The sequence below is a fragment of the Dendrobium catenatum genome, unplaced genomic scaffold, assembly GCF_001605985.2.
Source record: "Dendrobium catenatum unplaced genomic scaffold, ASM160598v2 fragScaff_scaffold_932, whole genome shotgun sequence".
NCBI classification, from domain to species: Eukaryota; Viridiplantae; Streptophyta; class Magnoliopsida; order Asparagales; family Orchidaceae; genus Dendrobium; species Dendrobium catenatum.
The window spans coordinates 417310-437891 of NW_021319394.1; the positions used below are offsets into that span (position 1 = coordinate 417310).

The following is a 20582-nucleotide window of genomic DNA, read 5'->3' on the forward strand; positions in this document are numbered from 1 at the left end:
AGTTGCAAATGATAAAGGGAAGGAATGAGAGGCATGGGCAAGGAGAGGAAGGAGAAAAGGGTCACAAGTATTTGTTGAACAATTATTTTTATAGGATACCCAATTTTAGTGCATGTTAGAATTATAATTATAATTGCTAGTTAGCTGTTTGTTGACCTCATTTTTGTATGAGGTCACTAGGACCTATCCAGATTTCTATCTGGTAACCTAATGATTAGAAGGTGTCTACTTCTCCATTATATAAGTCACAATCAAAATCAAATCTAAATCTAATAGAATCTAGTTCCACCCTTCAGTCCAATCTCTAGTCCAGCCTTCCATCAACTTTCAATCAATTTTTAAATCATATACAATCAATCTCAATCATTCATTTTTTTTTCCATTGATGTGAATAATTCAAACTCAATCATTCAATTCCAAAATCCAGTCCAAATCCAACATTCCAAACCAAATCAAAGGGTTAAGGACTAGGTCCTGAAACCCTCTCTGGATGAATTTTCTGTCACCTGGAAACCCAATCAAATGGCCTCTAATTTAGGATCTATCAATTGCATATTATTTAGACATGTAACTAAGACCAACCCACCAAATTTGAACTCATTATGAGGTCCCTAGCTCCTTAAACTGAGTGAATTTCTAAATGCTGCAAAACCTTTAAATATTTACGACATATACTATTGGGCTTACCATTTAGTAGAATTTGGCCTTGGGACTCTTTCCAAACCTTGTAATCACATCCATGGCCCTTGCCATGACTTGTTGATCAGTAACCTACTCTTTGTTTTACCCAATTTAACCCAGGGTTGACTAAGGGTCAAAATGACAAAAATATCCATTAAATGGGGTTTTTAGTCTTTTTCCCCAAAATTCAACATGGCTTTCTCCTATCAATCTTCAAAACCTAACCCAATATGTCCTAAATATCATTAGGAACACATTGGACCCAAACTCACCCTTTGGTTTGACATAGTTGACCAAGTCAACTATGGTTAACCAAAGTGCCCCATAAGGGTTTAAATACCTATTTCCAACCGAATGAGCCCCTCTTGATTTGAAACCTTTTCCATTTAATTCATATGATCAATTTGAACTCAATGAATCAAGCCTTTGATCCTACGTCAACTTGGTTGACCAACTCAACCAAGTTTGACCAAACCTTCCATACATTTCCACCCTCTCAAACCTTTTGACCAAGACTTCTTCAAACCCATTCAAACTCATGGAATGATCCATTTGGTCCTTACGAGACCCCTTTTGAAGACCCAAGCAATGGGCTCACTTGTGTCCAAAGAGAGGTTCCCCTTTAGCCAAGTTAAAACCCTAGCTGTATTGGATCAAACCAATGGTGGCATTGGGCCCCCTTGACCCAACACACCTTCCCTAGTTGACCCAACACACCTTCCCTAGTTGACCCAACCCTTGGGTTAGCTTGGGTTAGGAAATAGGCTAACCCAATGTGGTCAAAACCACTATGGGTTGAGCCATTTCCCAACCTAGGCCTCACTAAATCAAATCAACACCTCTGTTAGGTGTCCATAGGTCCAAAACATCTTCCCTAACCAGACCAGCCCTTGGGTTGACTTGAGTCTATCCCTAGGCTAGCCCACAGTGGTCAAAATCACTTTGACCTGAGTTATTTCTCACCACAAACCATACTAGGTCCAATTGACACTTCCATTGGATGTTCCCTCACTCAACACACATTCCCAATTAATCCTATGACCTGACTTGACCCAGGTCGCACCCAAATTGACTCAAACCGTATAGGTTTGGGCCAACCCGAGCCTACTTCCCCAATTGGGCTTCCCAAACCCAATTGAACTCACCATTGAGCTCACCAAACCTCCATATGTCTTTCCATCTCAGCTCGACCCAGCCCATTGCCGGTGGTGGTCGTAATGAATGAGAAACCAGTTCCGGTGGTCCTCCAATCCCTGAGCTCCAACTAAAGTCTTCCAGACCCTAGTTTTGTTGGGTTCAAACTCAAGAGATTGTGGGGAGATGCCCCCTCCCAATTGGCAGCCATCCAACGACCGGCTAGATTACTTCCGCTCATCCAAGCTCGCGACAATGGCTTGAGTAGGTCACTTTGATCTATAGCACCTCATTCGCATCCAAGCTTTCAAAAAGTCTCTCCAGAGCTCTCCGAGCATTCCTCTTCATTCCCCTAGCGTTCCAACCTGTCCCAATTGTCATCCCGAGAGAATTTCATTCCAGCCTCCCCCATGCTTGCAGTTTTTTGTTGAGCCTGGACGCGCGGAGGCTCGTGATGGTATGCTAAACTATTTCTATTCAAATCCAAATAAAAAAAATTAAGATAACATAGAAACTCTAACAATATAAGTAGTAAGCTGTGAACCGCCGTGAGTTAGCATAAGTATATTATTTGCTTCTCTTCATTGTTAGGCATCTCCTCGCCTGCGGGTTTTGGCAGACCACCTAGCCTTTGATGGTGCATATTTATCAATGGGATGTTGTTTAATCTCTAGGAAAAAAATAATTTTCAAACATTTTCACCCCACATATGTCAAGGGACCAATTAGGATCCACTCTATACACCGGTTCAAAATATCAAAAACTTTAACAACGTCTCTACCACTCTTTTATAAAATAATCAGACTCATAGATTTTAAATTGACTAGGTGGTTAGCTAGCTCTCAATCTAGGTCGGGGTAAATCCATATTTTGCACTATATTAGCTAGATTCGGGTTTTTACGGTCTAGTGCTCAATTTAGATTTAGGATCCGAGATAGATTTTGAATCATAAGACCTCAACCTCCAGAAATGTAATCTCAATTTTCTAATAATAGGATCAAGAAATTTCAGCTGCCCAATTTAGATAAAGTCAAGATAGCATCCGCAAGAAATTTCAGCTTCAAGACTGTTGTCTTCTCTATATGTTGCAGATGTTCTTTATCCAAATATCAAGAAGACCGATGCGAGCCATCCAGAATCATTATTTTCTTTCCCGCTTGTGACTGCTTACACAAATATTTGGCCTGATTCTACCCCCCCTGTGTGAACGCCACATGCGGACCACTTTGCCAAACACGATTGCGCGTCTGGCCAAACTAACATATTCGTCTTATGCTATCCTGCACTCAACCCTCCATCCGCCAGATTCCACCTCTACAATAAGCGGCTCCTTCCTTTTCAACATCTGGATCCTTCCTCCATGGCAACAAACTTTTTATTGCTGATGTTCGTGCCATGCCAGCAACCCAAATCTCCAGCCAAAAGAACTTCCAGCCACTGGATTCTTACTGCTTTCTTCTCTAAGCGATTGCTTTCCAATAGCCAACTGCATCGGTTGTCCAGTCCAATCAGCCACTATCCGTCCACCTAGATTCTCTATTTTTTTCATCTTGATGTTTCAACACCTTATATCTTTCCTTGCCTCAAGAATACTTTTGTTCTTCTTCCAACTGATCCAACCACCAGACTCTCGCCTCTTGAAGACTACTTTCACATACATTAGTTGTAGTCCTCTTCTTTTCCATCAAGAAAGTTGTTATCACAATAACAATTGGAATGGTTTTTTACAGCTGCCACATCAGCATACGAACCTCTTTAATTAACCAAGAAGAGCCCGACAAGATGTCGCCTTGTAGGAATAATCAGCGACCAATTCTAGAAATAGTTATCAAATAGTGATCAAAGATCTACAGCGAGAAATGACTCAACTCTAACGAGGATTGACAATAGGGGTGTAAGTGAGTCAAGCCAACTTGAGCTTAGCTCATCAACGAGCATGCAAGTCGAGTTTATCAAGCCATGGGTTGGAGCTCGAGGTCGAGCATGACTCGGCTCCAAAGCATAATGAACAGCTTGATTAAATTAAAATATATAATAATTAATTTAAATTAATATTATATAATTTATTTTAATAATTTTAAATTTACTCAACATTTAAAAATTAAAATTCTTCAAAAAAAAAGAAAGAATTGTTTTATTTAAAATTAAAAAATTGAACTCAACAATTGAGTCAATCTTGAGCTTTCTAAACGAGCTCAAGCAAGTGAGTCCATCTCAATTTTATGAATTTTTTAACGAGTTGAGCTCGAGCTTAGTGAACGAGTTGAGCTCAATAACAACTAAATAAGCTTAGCTCAATTAGTTAGATGCTCGACTTGACTCGATTCGTTTACACCCATAAAATAGTTGTGAAATTCATTAAGTAAAAGAAGCTAAACTCTTAAACATCGATGCGCCTTTTGGTGTAATAGTTGAAATTTCATTAAAAAAAAAATCTACAGTTAAGCATGTACATCTCTGAGCAATTTTGGGATGGGTGACCTACTAGAAAGTTATACCAACATGACAAAACTTTGAGGCTCTTAGGCCAAAGCTAATAATATCTCAATAGTTAAGAGTTTGTGTTATTAGAAAATGATATCAAAACAAAACACCGGCCTAAAGATGGGAATTAAGTGTCATACAAGACAAAGTGCTTCGTCATGGGAGACAACTCTTGAATCCTATATGGGACAAAGTGTTATATGATGGGAGCCACCACTTGAACTTATATGGGTCATCTTTAGAGTCCTATTGGTGGATGATTCTTGGATAAAGATGTCGACGAGAATGTTAGTTACTTAATTAAGTGGGAAAGATTGTGAAACCCTTTTAGTAATAGAAGCTAAACTCTTAAATATCGAGGTGCCTTTTTGTGTAATGGTTGTAATTTCATTAAGAAACTCCGCAGTTAAGCATACTCATCTTGGAGCAATTTTGGGATGAATGACCTACTGGGAAGTTACACCAACAGGACAAAACCATGAGACTCTTAGGCCAAAGAGGATAATATCTCGATAGTTAAGAGTTTGAGCTCTTACAATGATAATACTCAAATAAAGGAAAGACTTCGGTCCCCTCGCACGGGACTTTGCTGACATCCGACCCTAGGGCAAGTCTGCCCCCAAGGTGGCTTCAAGATCCTTCGTTCTAGCCGAATTTATATGAAACTCTTATGTCGTCCCTTCCTAGAACAATCTAAGATTCAACTCATCTCGTCCTGAAGATTCCTTTCATGTTAGCAGTGGTGGTGATAGAGAGGGTATCTAAGTCGATCAAATCCCTTCTTCCTACAAAGATGTATTTAAATGGACAAACTGTATGTCTTTCTCCACAACTTCGATCAAGTCCAATTTCGATGATTTTAAAGACCCGTTGTCAAAATCGTCATCTTTTCTTGTCTATGATGAGTCTGTATATAATGTATATGATGATGACATTTTCTTTAGAGTTCTTAGTTTTGATAAGCCCCCAAGAGAAAACTAGATGCCCAGCCTGAGTTATTCATGCATATCATTCCTAATAAGGCAACAAATATGCTTTCCCTTATTGATATCAAAATTAATATGATCAAATATGATCTTATCGACAAACTTGGTACCATTATACGTTCCAGCACAAAGTAGTTCATGGAGGCGCCGATTATTGGCTCTAATGTTAGCATGGTTAGCCAGTTTGTTGTCAAGTTCGATTCTGTCCTTGAAGTGCGTTGTTTGAAAAAGCTAATTAAAAAAGTATTTTGAGCTTATCAGCTATCCCATTTTTTCTTTAGACTTAGAAGACAACTAAGAAGGAGATAATTGATGATGAGGATGAGAAACAAAATAAGAAGAACAAGATCCTTAAGTTCATTAACAAGTTTCATCGACTTTAGCTTATGCTGAAGTCATTCATAAATAGGGAGAATGGCACCTGGTGGACCTATTTAGACTTGTTCAGCCAACCATACCCACCTCCTCTCTTTTGTTAGATGATATTTCTTTCTTTTATTGTAAATTTCTTTTTTCTGTAATAAATCTCTCCAAAGATAGCCTCACTCTATAAATAAAGAGAGGGTTATCTTCTCTCTTGTATTCAATTTTTGAGATTTGAATGAGTTTAAAAAGAATAGCAAAGTTGTTCTGTTTTCTTCTGTATCCTGGACTTCTCCAGGTGGTGGTAACCTTCGCCTCCTCTGTCCGGCGTCAAGTAGTGGCAGGTGCTTCGTTGGGTTACAAATCACAATCATCATGTCCGTTTCTCTTAGTCAGAACAGCCAAATCCTATTCGATTCTACTTTGTGGATCAAAGAGTTACTCATTAATAACAATTCATTGTTGTAATTCAAACTCAACATCACCCATTGTAGCATAATCGCTTTGAAGCCGGTTGCGCGAGCACACTAAAATAGCAAAGGCATCGGTATGATTGCCGACATGCGTATTCACTCTACGGAACAAATGAAATTATAACATAAATCATCTAATCGATCGAGTGATGTATTCACTTGAGTTGCCCAAAAGGCTTCATGATTTCGATCGTCATCGACAACCTATCTTTTCTTCAGCATCGACCATCATCAACAACCCATCTTCTTTGGCTTTGATCGTCATCGATAGCCCATCTTCTTCTGCAGTCCTTTATTCTTTGCGACCTGCAGACTCTAATACCAACTGATATAGTGGATCGTTGGAGAAGTGGATGTGCAAACAAAACCAAAGAACAAATACTAAACTCAAAGCAATATTATATATTCTTTATATCCCCTTACACTTAACTTTAGTTATTTATAAAGCAAATAGAACATTCTAGAAATTAAAGATATACTGAATATAAGATTTATTATAACTACGATGTGATGTTCCACATCAATTATAATCTAAAATTTCATGGTCTCAAAATTCCTCTTAACAATATCCTCTAATGCTAGTCTTTCTATCCTTGCCAAATGATGCCCATCAACCTCGTCCATTTGCAAATTTTCATTCCATGATTTTCACCTCTGTTGCAAGTACCCCACACAATACAAGTTACATTCACAATAAATTTTACAATTTTCTATGCCCTTTAAAGTTGATGACTGAACTACTGTCTTGAACCCATCTTTGGTACAAAAAGTCATGTTGATCAACGAATAGAGTATGCATAAGCTTTAAAGCTCGTGAAATAAATTGTACAACACTAGTTTTAAAATGGCATGTTTCTTTGAAGAAGAAGAAACAACCTAGAGGACTTCAACTAAGGCTGGTAAAGAAGAAAAAGAAGAAACCTGCAGGATTAATGCTCATTTCGGATGGTTTTCTTATAGCTTTTTAAAACAGTTTTGTAGTACAAAAATTTCTAATTCTAAAAATTTTTGTACTAAAAAGTTACTTAAGAAAGCAGTGAGAAAGTTGTCTCAAATGAAGCCTAAGCAAGGAATGCAACGGAGGATTGCTTTTGTGTTAAATAAGTTTTGATATCATATAAATAAATAAAGAATTTTGATATTAAATACGCAAAAAGAAGTCCTCAGAGTGCTATATATGTATGTAAATTCACCCTTATTTTAATTGCTTAAGATATCATCATATTCATAATTTTTGTTGGAGTATTGATAGAATTTTCATCCCATAAAAAAAAAAAATCACTTATATATCATAATGATATGGTAATTAAGGTAGACTTAAGGTACTCTAAGCCTCATTAAGTTGAAAACTAGTTTGATAATTGTCAGTTTTTAGCATCTCTAGTCTCATCATCAACTCAACAACCTATTTTCATTTGCCCATTACCTGAAAGCAAGATAAGGAGCGAGAGACAATATTTGATGATACTATTAGACAATAATTGGTTTTCTGGAATTATATATTTGTGAAATATCCTAATTTTGTAGAAATGTGAATCATTTATAGTATTTAGAACAATCTAGTCATTCCAAATTGAACATTTCAAATCCCCATAAACATTGGGAGGCTAGTGGTTGTGATTTGATAGTGATCTCATGGTGTTTAACAATATCTTTGATTGATAAATGGAGGGTACCAATTCAAAACTCTAGATGTCACAAGTCCAATGAAATTGATCAATCAAAATTTCAACTGTTTGATTGTAATAATAATTTTTTTTTTAAAGGGGTGCAACACGAGGACTTCTCCGGAGGTCACCCATCCTAGTACTACTCTCGCCCAAACAAGCTTAACTGCGGAGTTCTGATGGGATCAGGTGCACTGGTGCTGGTTTGATCACACCCGATTGGAATGATTTTAAAATGTTTATGAATCACATTTAGGGTTATTAATAATCAACGGCAATAGACAAAATATAGGCCTATGAAGCCAACTTAATGTCTCAAATGACTTTTGAATTAAATCCTTATGAAAGCTACAATAATTCTACAAAATGTTGAGATCATAGTTTGGGGGAAAGCAAAAAAAGTAATAAAATTAAAAAAAATACCCATTCTTATCACCAAAACAAGCCACAAATAAACACAAATTTTTATTCAAAACCAAACACCTGTGGAGAAAATCGAAACATAGGGAAAACACAAGAGACAAATACTAGAAGAGAATCACTCTTTTGTTCTCTGAAGGAAAAAGAAGGAAGCTCACTCATATAACCCGTACAACAAGCCACAAATAAACCATCAGAAACAAGACTACTTGAGATCAACAACAACTATCATGTTTTTAGGCATAAGCTGCTGGATTTGCAATCAGATATGCTTCAACTGCCTTTGTCATCATAGACAAGCTTGCACTGATCTGTTCTTGCTCTTCTGCACTGAGAGGAGTATCATCCAAAGTTTCATAAAACACTGTGGTCTTCTGCAAGTTTTCACCATTGTTCCCAACATCAAGCTTCATTTCAAAGGAGTAAGACTTGAGCCTTAAGCCAATGAGCCCACCCTCAATGATGGACTGTTTTAATATGTACTTCTCATTGTTCAGTTCCTCAGTTTTGTCTACAATGAAGCGAAATTCCTTCACAGCTGCAAAGAATTGAGGAACTTGTTTACGTTTGCATAATATAGATTGACGATTATAGATTAATTTGGAAGGGTTTTTAGTTCTTCAATTTGGCCATGGAAACTTATTAAGCAGTGAAAGGAAATGAAAAACTTAAATCAATGGCTGCAATTCATAATCAACCAATAAAATATTACGATTTCATTTCATTTTCTCCGCTTTACTTCAATCCAAACAAAGCCTAAAAATCTGAATAATGTTCTATTCAATCCAAACAAAGCCTAAAAATCTGAATAATGTTCTATTCTTAATAGATTTGAATAAAGGATATCCAAGCACTACTATACTGGGCTCAAATATAGGTTTTGTTTGGGATGACTTTCTTACTAGAAAGCTTCTTTAAGAAGCAGTAAGAAAATCTTCTCAAATTAAGCCTAAATCTTAGATGTTTCAATCTCTTAATTAGTAATATCATGACCAATAATTCAATTAAAAACCAGCATTTAATACAGTTCCTATGAGTTTTGATTCATCATTGAACAAAATTTAAGAGCAGTGACTAGTTAACAACGGAAAATTTATTCTATGCGGATCCGGTTGGCATCTGGAGACCAACAAGAATGTATCACATCACTTTTTTGCTCGGTACCGGTGCTCAATACCGCTATGTACCAGGTGACGTGCCGCATTCTGGTTGGTCTCCAGGCCGCCCGCATAATAATTTCTCCTAACTCCTACAGAAGGTTGAAATAAGTTCTTATGTGATTGATTCCCATATCAAAAACAAAAATAAGATCTGTGCCTCTTACAAATTAGCTTAAACGTTTGAATTGATGATTCTTATTCACTACATAAGGTTCAATTTGGAACAACCCAGTGTTCCTCTTTCCAAATATATATCATCATATCTACTTTTTCCTACAAAATCACTGAAATTTGCACCATTTAAAAGGTATATAATGCTATGCCTGTTTATAATGCGATCTGAAAGATTTCTGGAGTAATTCAAACCTTCAGAAAAGTGAAACTTCTTGACAGTGCCAGCTCCACCATCACCTTCAAGCAGCTCAACCTTCGAAATGAAATCAGGCAAGAGCTTTGGAAGAAGATTGTGAGCATCAAGAATGCCTGCTTTCCATAATCTGTCGGGTCCAACGGTCGAAACTTCCTGAAAGGTGAAGGAACCTGAAACCATGATGCTGCAAATATTTCTGAAATAGCAAGTAGAGTAATTTAAAGCCTTGATGTGTGAATGACTGGCAAAACAAGAGTAGATTTATATTTGTGGAGCGAGGATCGAAGTAGGCGTTGGCTGTAATTTTTTAAGATTTTTTTTTTTTTATTTAATGTGTATAGTAGGTTTGGATTCGGATGAAGGTGAAGCAAAGTCAAGGAAATTGGAAATTGGGAGCCACAAGGCAGATTATTTTTTAGCTAATGTGTAGAAATTGGAGAGGAAGTAGGGGGACTGCTTCAGTAGTGCTGTTTTTAAAAGGAATGGTCGGTTTGGTTATGAATATATATATCGCACTCTTTTCAATTGCAAAGTAGAAGCTTATGCTGAGGTAGATTAGGGGTGTCAAACATGCCAAGTTATTACGTGCGGTTGTCCGAAAGTTAATCAGGACACACTATGTCACCAATTTGCTATGAATTATTAAGTGTACCACTGTGTATCGTGACGTGCTGTGTTCTGATTGACCTCCAACTGGTCTGATGACACATAATAATTTCTCGTCAAATATGATCCAACCCAAACTCAACCTGATCCAAAAAGAAAAAAAAAAAGATTCAAGTTGTCCTATTTAATAAACAGTCCTATTCAAGTCTGAAATTCCGACATAATTATTAAACGGATTAGTTCAACATGACCTGTGAATTTATTTTGACCCAAAAGTGACCTGTTTATTTATTTTTCCAAATTCTTTTACTTATTGGTATAATCTTCTTATTTTTTAATCAATTTATCTAAACTTTATGATAACAAGTTATAAGAAAAAATTAATCATAATGGGTTATGAGGTCATGTACGGATCATTCGAGTTGTCGGCAAGTCGAGTTTGGTTTCATCATTTTGACCAGTTTATTAAACGGGTTGGGTTTAGATAGAGTGAATTTGGGTTTGATCAATTTCGTGTTGGAGATGAACTTGACCTATTAATTCATTTTGACACCCCTAAGAGACATTTTCTGCGATATACAAATATATTTATAAATAAAAATAGTTACTTTGATTGTTTTCCTTAATGATATCAAAAAATATTTTGCATTTTTAGTTCCAACTCCTCAACCTAATTAGTTCAGGAAATTATTCCTGTAAAGACCTGGAAATTTTTCAATTTTCTTATTAATTGATGCTCACACTCAATTTTTAAATTGAATAAATGGATTAAATGCGACAAAAACAATACAAAATCCCCTCCTCGTTCACATTTCCACAGAAGGGTTGTTGGCCATAATAATCTATATCTTAATTAGTCAATGACTGGAAAACCACCTTAAAAAATTTGTTATTTGATCAAATGCATCGATCATGACCCCTCACTAATCAATTACTTCTCAATTCACTTAGGCTTCGTTTAACGGCCTTCTTAAATTTTTTACTAAAAAGCTGCTTTAAGAAGCAATAAGATTTTTTTACAGAAAAGCTGCATTAAGAAACAGTAAAAAAGTAGTCCCAAATGAAATCTTAGGTATCGTTTGGGACAGCTTTCTTACTATGATTTTTTAATATAAAAAATTTTATTCATAAAATTTTTGTATTAAAAATTACTTTAAAAAGCAATAAATAATATGTCCGGCCCAAACTAAGCCTTAAGATGCATAGGATTTCTTCTGCTTTGTCAAAATCCTTTAAATTAAGGAAAAATAAACTACTAATATTTTTCATGAGAAAATATATTTTTTACTTCATAGGTAGGAAGATATGCTTGTAAAGTTTATTTGAAATAGTTTAATTTTATTATTTATAATTTGAAAATTGTTGATGTGATAGTGAATGAAGGGGATATTTTATTGCTTTTGTATTATTTACTTTGGTCTCATTAGAAAATTTGTTACACCAAATCATATTATATGACAAATATAATTGGTTTAGAGGTTGTTAAGTTTGTTGGAAAAAAATAGTAAATAGAATAAAGTATAAATTAAATGTAATGTACTCTAAGAATAAAATATAAATTAAATATTTTTTTTAATGCTTGGTTGAGTGTTTACAAAGGAAAGTAAAAATAGTATATTATAAAAATTTAAGGGTTGTTTGGTTGTTTATAAAATAAATGTAAGAGGATTATTATTATTTTGATTAGTTTGATGTATAATGTGGAGTCTAATAGAGTATTGGTGAAGTGAAGTAATGTGACTATTCTATATCTCGGAGCACATTAAATTGAAAAATCAAACATATATAACAAATGATTATTTTCACCATTTTAATCATAAAAATAAATAATTGTATCTAGAATAAAATTAATAGTTATTTAATGATATAAACAAAATGATCATCACTACTTCATGAGTTCAAAATACATGTGATGACATGAGTTCAAAATATTGATACATTCATCATAAATACATCCCAAAATCTAGTTAGATGTGAATAAATGATAAGAGAGTGTATTTATGATGATAATACTTGATGAATCATAACATGTAACACATAAATCAGAACATGTTTTACATTTATATAGCATATTTTCCCAATGCCTTTTTATACCTCCACTTCCATTTTACACCTATGCTAGGTCATATTAATTCAAATTTCTTATAGCTCCACTTTCATTTATGCTTCCACTCGATCATCTTATATCTATTCAAGCATAGTATCTGCACTGATAAAGGAATTACATGTGTGCACATGCTTTTGTAAATCAGCTTGTATTGAACATAATATAAAATAGTCGCCACTAAAAACACATCATTTTTCCTTTCTACTATAAAACCTATAAAATTAGTGTATTGTTTAACACATTATGACCATACCAGATTCAAGGTAATCAATTAATTTTTTGCTTTTAAACTTTTATGGATGTGTTTGAGAATATTATGTGTGGATGTGAGAGTATGCATATGTTCTTAAATGGGTCTCGAGGGTTTGTTTGTAAGATTGCACAAGTCTAAATTTTTCTCTTCGGGCACTATGAAGTTGGGGTTAGCGGCGCTCAAGTGCCTATGCTCTCAAGATATTTGGAAAATAAATCAGCGCAGCGACACTAAGGCAGAGTTGCGGTGTTGTGGGCTATTTAAGGGAGTGTCGTGGTGGGCTCTACATGCTACTGCGGCGCTAACTAAATTTTAATAATAAAAAATAAATTTACATTAAAATGCCATTCATTTTATTCTTCGAAGGTAGTTTTTGTCTGGAGAGAGTGGGAGAGAATCCAAGTGAAAGAAAGTCATATTTGGGCTACTTTGGGTCATTTTCAACTGACGACCTAGTTCTGAATGTTACTTGGATCGAGACATGTGATATCTTTCCTATGTGAGACTTCATTTGAGACGGCTTTCTTACTCTTTCTTAAAGCAGCTTTATAGTATAAAATTTTTAATTTTTAAACTAGAAAGTTGTTTTAAGAAGCAATAAAAAAACAATCTCATATGAAGCTTTAGTCTTTAAAAATATGAAGATTTCTAGAATTCTCTAATTTCATTTATAATTCCATTAGCAAAAAGTATGGATAACTTGTTATCTACAAAACTTTTGCCACTTAACTTTTAGTATGTTATAAAGACAATGATCCTAGACATTTAGATTTTTTTTTTGTTGAAATTTTTACACCGAAAATTTTGAGAATTACACACACTATTTTAATTGACTAAAAATAATTATGACGCTAATAAATAAGATTGTACTACAATTAAAGCTTTAAGATAATATTTTGAACAATATGTAGTAATTTGATTATGTTCTAAAACAACGCATTTCTACTCAGTTATATATTTAGCTGCTCACTGTTATAGCTTTTTGTGAAATTATAGAATGGGTTTAATTACCGCAATGCAATAAATTAGATGCTTAATTGGTTGATATGTATGATTCTGAAGAGACCTGATGTGGGTGTAACGAGATATGTTCTAGTGCTTGCACGCATGTTCTGATATTATATTACATATATTATATTTTGGTGTTGACATTAGGAAGCATAAGGGCACAAGAAAGTTGTTACTTTCTGTTCTAATATATAAAGTGCTTGTTCATTTATATTTTTACAATGCTAGATAAGTTTTTTTATAGCTACAAGTACAATTCTATTCAATATAGTGATTTAATATATAATATTTTAAACTTAACTACACACTTTATAAATATTTTTTTTTGAAATTTAGATTGGTAAAATACGACCTACTGAGTTATGTTAGCTCACATTTATTTCATATTCTTTTTTTTTAGGTCCGAGAAAAGGAAAGGGTTAGTTGAGTAGCAATATCATGATCAAATATGAGTCTCTAGAGGTATTTCTTTTATTTCATTTATTTATAATCATGGCTAGTTATTATTTTACACTATTTTGTATTCGAGTATATAGCCATGTATTGTAGTTATACATACATTTTGATGATAAATAATAAGTGAATTTTATTGATGAGTTTATTTTTAGTATACTAGATATTATTAGTAGCTCTTTGATTAATTTTTTTTACTTTAAAGTTAAAATTTGAACGAAAATTCTTAAAAGTTTCCATAACTTGGATCTTAGGAATCGCTTGTTGCAAACCAACATGATATGCCAGATTGATGGATTTTATGGCAAATTGATGGATTTGTTTAATTTTCTTATTGAATTATTTTTCTAGTGTAGATCATATTGGTTTTACTTATGATTATTGTTCATGCAAAGATGTATTAATGTGCATTTACTATTTATATTGATGGCATAATAATTGATATGGGATTAGACTGATCATGCATGTTGATCCTTTGGTCTTGCATTTAATGCAATGGTAATATTTTGTTACTTGTTATACATTGTGAGCTCATTATGTGATTTTATTGATTTCAGGTCATGGAAAGGGTTGGGATCCTTCTGAGTCAGGCAGATCCATATTATAAAGTTTCTTTTATTTTGTTATTCTTTATTTATTTTTTTTGTAGTAAGGAGTTTGAAATAGATTATTGATTGTATGTAATCTCCTGACTATTATAAATGAGATTTTGATGAATGAATATAGTGAAAGCTTTTGATATATACGATTTTAGTTGCTTCTATTAGAAATAATTTATATCGAATGGTTTCTAAAGAAGCTTTAGTAGATGAAACAAAAGAAAAAAAATATATTTCCTCCAATTTAGAACTTGGGGTGTTACAAAGAAAGTTAAATTTAGGCCGCTTCGGGTCATTTTTAGCTGATAGCCCAGTTTTGAGATTTGCTCAAATCAAGGTAATATTTTGCATATCTCAGTTTTAGAAAATATGAAGATTTTTAGAACTTTTTTTATTTAATTTATAATTTCATTAGTGAAAACGGGAATAAATTATTATCTATAAAATTTTTAGTACGTAACTTTATGTATGTTTTAGAAATAATTATCCTAGATATTTAGGTATTTTTGTTTAGAAAATTTTCACTAGGAATTTTGAGAATTTAACTATTTTAATTGATTAAAAAATAATTATGGTACTAAAAACTATGGTTTTAGTACAATTCAATTTTCATGATAATATTCTGAACAATCTATGATAATTTGGATATGCTCTTAAATAGTTCATTTCTACTTAGTAGTACATTTAGCTATCTATCGTTATAGCCTTTGTAAAATTATATAATGAGTTTATTTATATTTTAATTGTTGCAATGTAATGAATTATGTACTTAATTGATTGAAATGTGTGATTCATAGGAAATATGATGTGGATGAAAGGATGTATGTTCTAGTGCTTGCAGGCATGTTCAGATGTTATATGCGCATTTTATTCTCGTGATAACATTGGGTGACATAAGAGCTTGAGGAGAAGTTGTTACTTTATGTTCTGATATACAAAGTACTTGTTTATTTACTTTTCTACAATGTTATATAAGTTTTCTGATGTCTGCAAGTACAAATTTGTTGAATATAGTGATTTAATATACATTGTTTTAAACTTGCCTGCACACTTGATAAAATAATTATTTAAAAATTTAGATTGGTAAAATGTGGCATACTGAAATGTGCTAGCTCACAATTATTTCATCTTTTATTTTCAGGCTCTGAGAGAGGAAAAAAGGCAAGTTGAATAGCAATGTCTGGATTTGATTTGAGTCTGCATAGGTATTTTTTTCCTTTTGATTTATGTACAATTATGGCTAGTTATTATTCAACTCTGTTTTGCATTTGGGTCTATAGCCTTGAACTATAGTTGTATATACATTTTGATGAAAAATGAAAACAAAAAAAAATTGTGGTTGAGTTTATTTTTAGTACATTGGATGTTGTTAATAGCTATGTAATTATTTTTTATTTAACGTTAAAATTTGGAAAAAAAAATTCTGAAAAGTTTTCAAAACTTAAACCGTCAAATTCGCCTGCTGCAAACCAATATGATATGACATGCCCGGTATGAGGGTCTTATCGAGTTAGGTTGTGAAACATTCCCCACATTTTCATCACATAAACATGAAAAATATCAACATATAAAACATGTAAAAGCATTTTTTAACATGAAACAGAAATATATAATCTTTCAAATATATGACAGAGTTAGTTGTGTGCCGGGGTGAAACTTGTTGGTAAAACTTGTATAGACATTTGGCAGTAACAATTTAGAAAATCATTTATAACATCATTTTGTATGAGGGTGTTATCGAGTTAGGTTGTGAAACATTCCCCACATTTTCATCACATAAACATGAAAAATATCAACATATAAAACATGTAAAAGCATTATTTAACATGAAACATAAATATACAATCTTTCAAATATACGACAAAGTTAGTTGTGTGCACCGGGTGAAACTTGTTGGTAAAACTTGTATAGACATTTAGCAGTAACAATTTAGAAAATCATTTATAGCATCATTTTAAAGCAGTTATTATTATGTAGTAATTTTTATAATTATTAACATACTCACAAAAATACTTAAAATCGTGTGCAAATGAAAATGCATGTTGGAAATTTACATTTTTCCACTTAATGTGATCATAATGTTCCATTCTACCACTTATCAAAAGTTGCACAATGAAATTTTTTAAAATCTCCATAAATTTCTGTTTATATAAACCTAATCAATTAAAATGCAAAGGATAACCACACATGTATTAAAATTAAAATCAAATATAGGGCAACAATAACTTATCTCGAGTAGATAACTTTTCAACAAGCATATTAGACAAAATTGGCACTAAGACTTCCAAATACAACTTTCTCTCTCTAAAAGTTCTCTCATTTCCCCCCTAAGTAGCATCCTCAAATTTAAAAAATGAATTTTCATAAATAAATTATGATATCTATAAACCCATCGTCTTAATGCCACCATTCCCAATTTCGCAATGCTCCTAATACAAAATTATAGACACTTAAATAGAGACCCTGATGCCGTAACTCCCTTTTTTCAACCTTCGCAACTACATCACTTTCAAACAGTGCCAACCTTTATGCACTACATCACTTTCAAGCACTTATCAATTTATAGTGAGGGCAATGTTATAGCACTGCAACATTCCTAATGAGAATTTTTCTACTTGATACAATTATTTTTCCAACTCAATTGCAATCCTCTTTTTGATAGAAGTTCATCTTAAAAAATTCTAAAATTTCATAGTCAGTGCTACATGAGCGATCGTTACAATTATATTGATGAATGATGGGAGAAAGTATCATATAACATAAATTTAATACAATTTCCTTATGTAACATTTCTAACTCACTTGGACTGATCACCTTTGCACACATTGGTTTTATAAATCATGAAATGCCGACCATGATTCTCACCACTTTGTTTGACGGATGGACTTAGGGCACCTAGCAAAATATCATCAATTAGAAGATGACAATCATGACATTTTAGGTTTGTTATTTTTCACTTTTAATATTTTTGCACCTTAAAATATTTGATGAATACCCTTTAGGTAATTTCATATTTTTAAAACTTCACAAAACATGAATATGTCCTTCTTTGACATTATAAAAGGGGTTGTTGGTAAGACATGACTACAATCCTCAATAATATGAGAATGTTATTCGGACTTAACACCAATTTGAATAAAATATTATTTGCTTACAATTTGTCTTTAAATTCATCAAGATCTAGCAAAGTTGTCATAAAATTATCACAAACATTTTTCTATATGAATAACAACAAAATTATGAGGTATTATGTTATATTTCCAATAAGATTAATAAAAAAAATTGATTTCTTCTTTCATTTGGTGGTCGTACTTGGATATTTAGATGTGATAACTTCATATCCTCTCTTCAAGGTTATTAACCTTTCCTTATTGGTTTTACCAAGTGTAATATGATAGTTTTACGTTCTATCATAATTTTACTACCATAAATCCTATTTGGTGCATACTTAAGTTTATCCATGCTATCAAAGTAATGCTTCTATGTACGAAATATGTGAGATGTTGTAAGCCAACGTCGATGCCAAAAGAAAGCATCTTTTTACTCTTATACAACCATAAAGATTAAGTATTTTGTGCACAAAAATGGGCAAGCAAATATCCCATTAGTTCTCCACCCATAAAACAACTATACACAGGAAAGTCCTTAATAGTCCACAATAATGATGCCCACATAATCATAAATTGTTCATTAATTTCATCGTAGCATTGAACAACTTCTCATAATTATTTTAGTTCTTGAATTAGATGTTTGAGATAACTGTTAATGTCACACCAAATATTATCATTAAAATAATAAAAGACGAATATTTCATTCCAATCCACAGAGACATATTATAAGAGACTAAGATCACCTACTAAATCCTATATAGTACTTATATTATTAAAGATTAAAGCGATCATTGGCTAAATCAAGACGAACATTATGTTGATCCAAAGTAAAATCAACATACCATGAATCAAATGATTTGCATGCTTCACCATCAGCTGAGTGTGGCAACATACCATATATGTTTCTATCCGTAGCATGCCAAGTCATCTCACATGCAAACTTTTTCTAAATAATCCTTGAATTCAATGAATTAAAGAAAATATCAAACAATTTTATCTATCTTCATTTGAAGTTTCTTTCTTTGTGTGCAATATTACTTTTCTAAGTTCTAATTGAGGCCCATCTTGACGCTCCACAAGTACGACATGCACCTGATCAAATTTATCTCCCCAGAAAAACATGCAATTGTTAAAGCATGGATAAATTTCTATATAACAAAGATCTAGTGTTCTTTTTTTTTGTATGAGATTAAACATGAAAATTGATTTTCTTAATTAATCATGTTTAAAAAAAGATGAAAATTTGATTTCTATGTTTGAAAATAACAAATATGCATTTTAATTTTGAAAAATCATACTAATGCACATGATCACTCTAAATGATGTGTTTGAGTAACCTCAAAAATTTCAAAGTCATTTAAGATATTTTTCTTGCTTATTTATTGAAATATTTACTTAATTTTTAAAATTATGAAATTGGCCTAAATAAATTAGTTAATATACAAAATAGTGGACACACTATGAAATGTATATCATAATCATATGCATACACCAAAGATAATTTTTGTAAATTTTTATTTTTATTTTAAGGATAATACTAAATTTCCTATCAAACAACAATAAAAATTTCTAAATAATTATGGAATGCTACTTTCACTATGGTAAATATCCCCATATTTAATTAAAATAATTTGAGACATTTTAACATTTTTATTATTAAAGAATAGATGTTTTCAATTACTAAAAATATAAAGAAACCACAAAAAAAATCCAAAATAACTTAGAGAGTTGCAAACATATGCCAAAATTATTCCATGATTGTTTTAAAGTCATTTTAGTTAGGCATATTTAATTATAATTTTTTAAATAGTTAAATATATTATTGTAAAATCACAACTCACAATGCAATTCTCTTTAGACCACCCTAGGAAAATTATGGCATGCTTATATTAATGTAATTAATGTACCATAAGAGTTTTAAAATAAAAAAAAATCATTTGGTGCTTAGTTAATTTTAAATAGCGAATAATTGAATTTTAAAAAATAGAAATGCCATGCACATTGCTCAAAAGATTTTAATGGAATCTGCATAATTCAATGTATTTGCAATAGAAAATTTCAAGCTATTTCATTCAATATTCAATCCACAATAATATCCAAAGAAAACCATAAATAAATAAGCTTGTATTAATTGGAATCATATGATCATTTGTAAAAAAATGGTAAGCACTAATTTATTCTCTCTCATACAAATTGTAGTTTGTGAACAATCAAAACCTCTAAGTGTTGCACGTCCAATTCATCCCCTCTCTGATGAGGCCTCAACTAATAATATATAAGGTTACAATACAATAGTGATAATGCTCATCCTTTTTTAAATGATATATTAGTCTAAATAAGTCATTATTGCAAATGGCTTAGGAAATGAAGGCATGCCAAAATTTCAACATATCTAGGAAGGTAAATATTGTTCAAATAATTTATAAAGTTTAAAGTATGTGCTGACATACCTCTTACACCGTGGAGAGGTTGGGTGAATTATTCTATAAGTACGCCGAACGCCGTCTGAAGATCAATTAGAATGCAACACGTCACCCCTTGCTCGGTACCCAATTAGGTACTGCTTGGTACAGAGCTTGATACCACTGACGTGACACATTTTGATTGATCTCCGGATGGTGAATTGCGTTCGGCGTTAGCACAGAATAATCTCTTGAGAGGTTGAGGGGCAATCTAGGCCACTCACATTGCTAGTGTTATTGGTGTC

The 20582-nt window shown here is 32.7% G+C and overlaps 1 protein-coding gene and 1 non-coding gene across 2 annotated transcripts; both read right to left on the reverse strand.

Moving 5' to 3' along the window:
- Positions 1-7887: 7887 nt before the first annotated feature.
- Positions 7888-8006, reverse strand: LOC114580304. The gene has a single exon (XR_003701665.1). It is a non-coding gene; the product is annotated as a 5S ribosomal RNA (ribosomal RNA).
- A 226-nt stretch (positions 8007-8232) lies between these two features.
- On the reverse strand, positions 8233-9945 carry LOC110102547 (pathogenesis-related protein 1-like). The gene is made up of 2 exons (XM_020830916.2): positions 9736-9945; positions 8233-8747 (listed from the first exon to the last, which is right to left on the reverse strand). Exons 1-2 carry the CDS (start codon positions 9917-9919, stop codon positions 8446-8448), a joined length of 486 nt encoding a protein of 161 aa, XP_020686575.1. The 5' UTR covers positions 9920-9945; the 3' UTR covers positions 8233-8445.
- Between the last annotated feature and the right edge of the window lie 10637 nt (positions 9946-20582).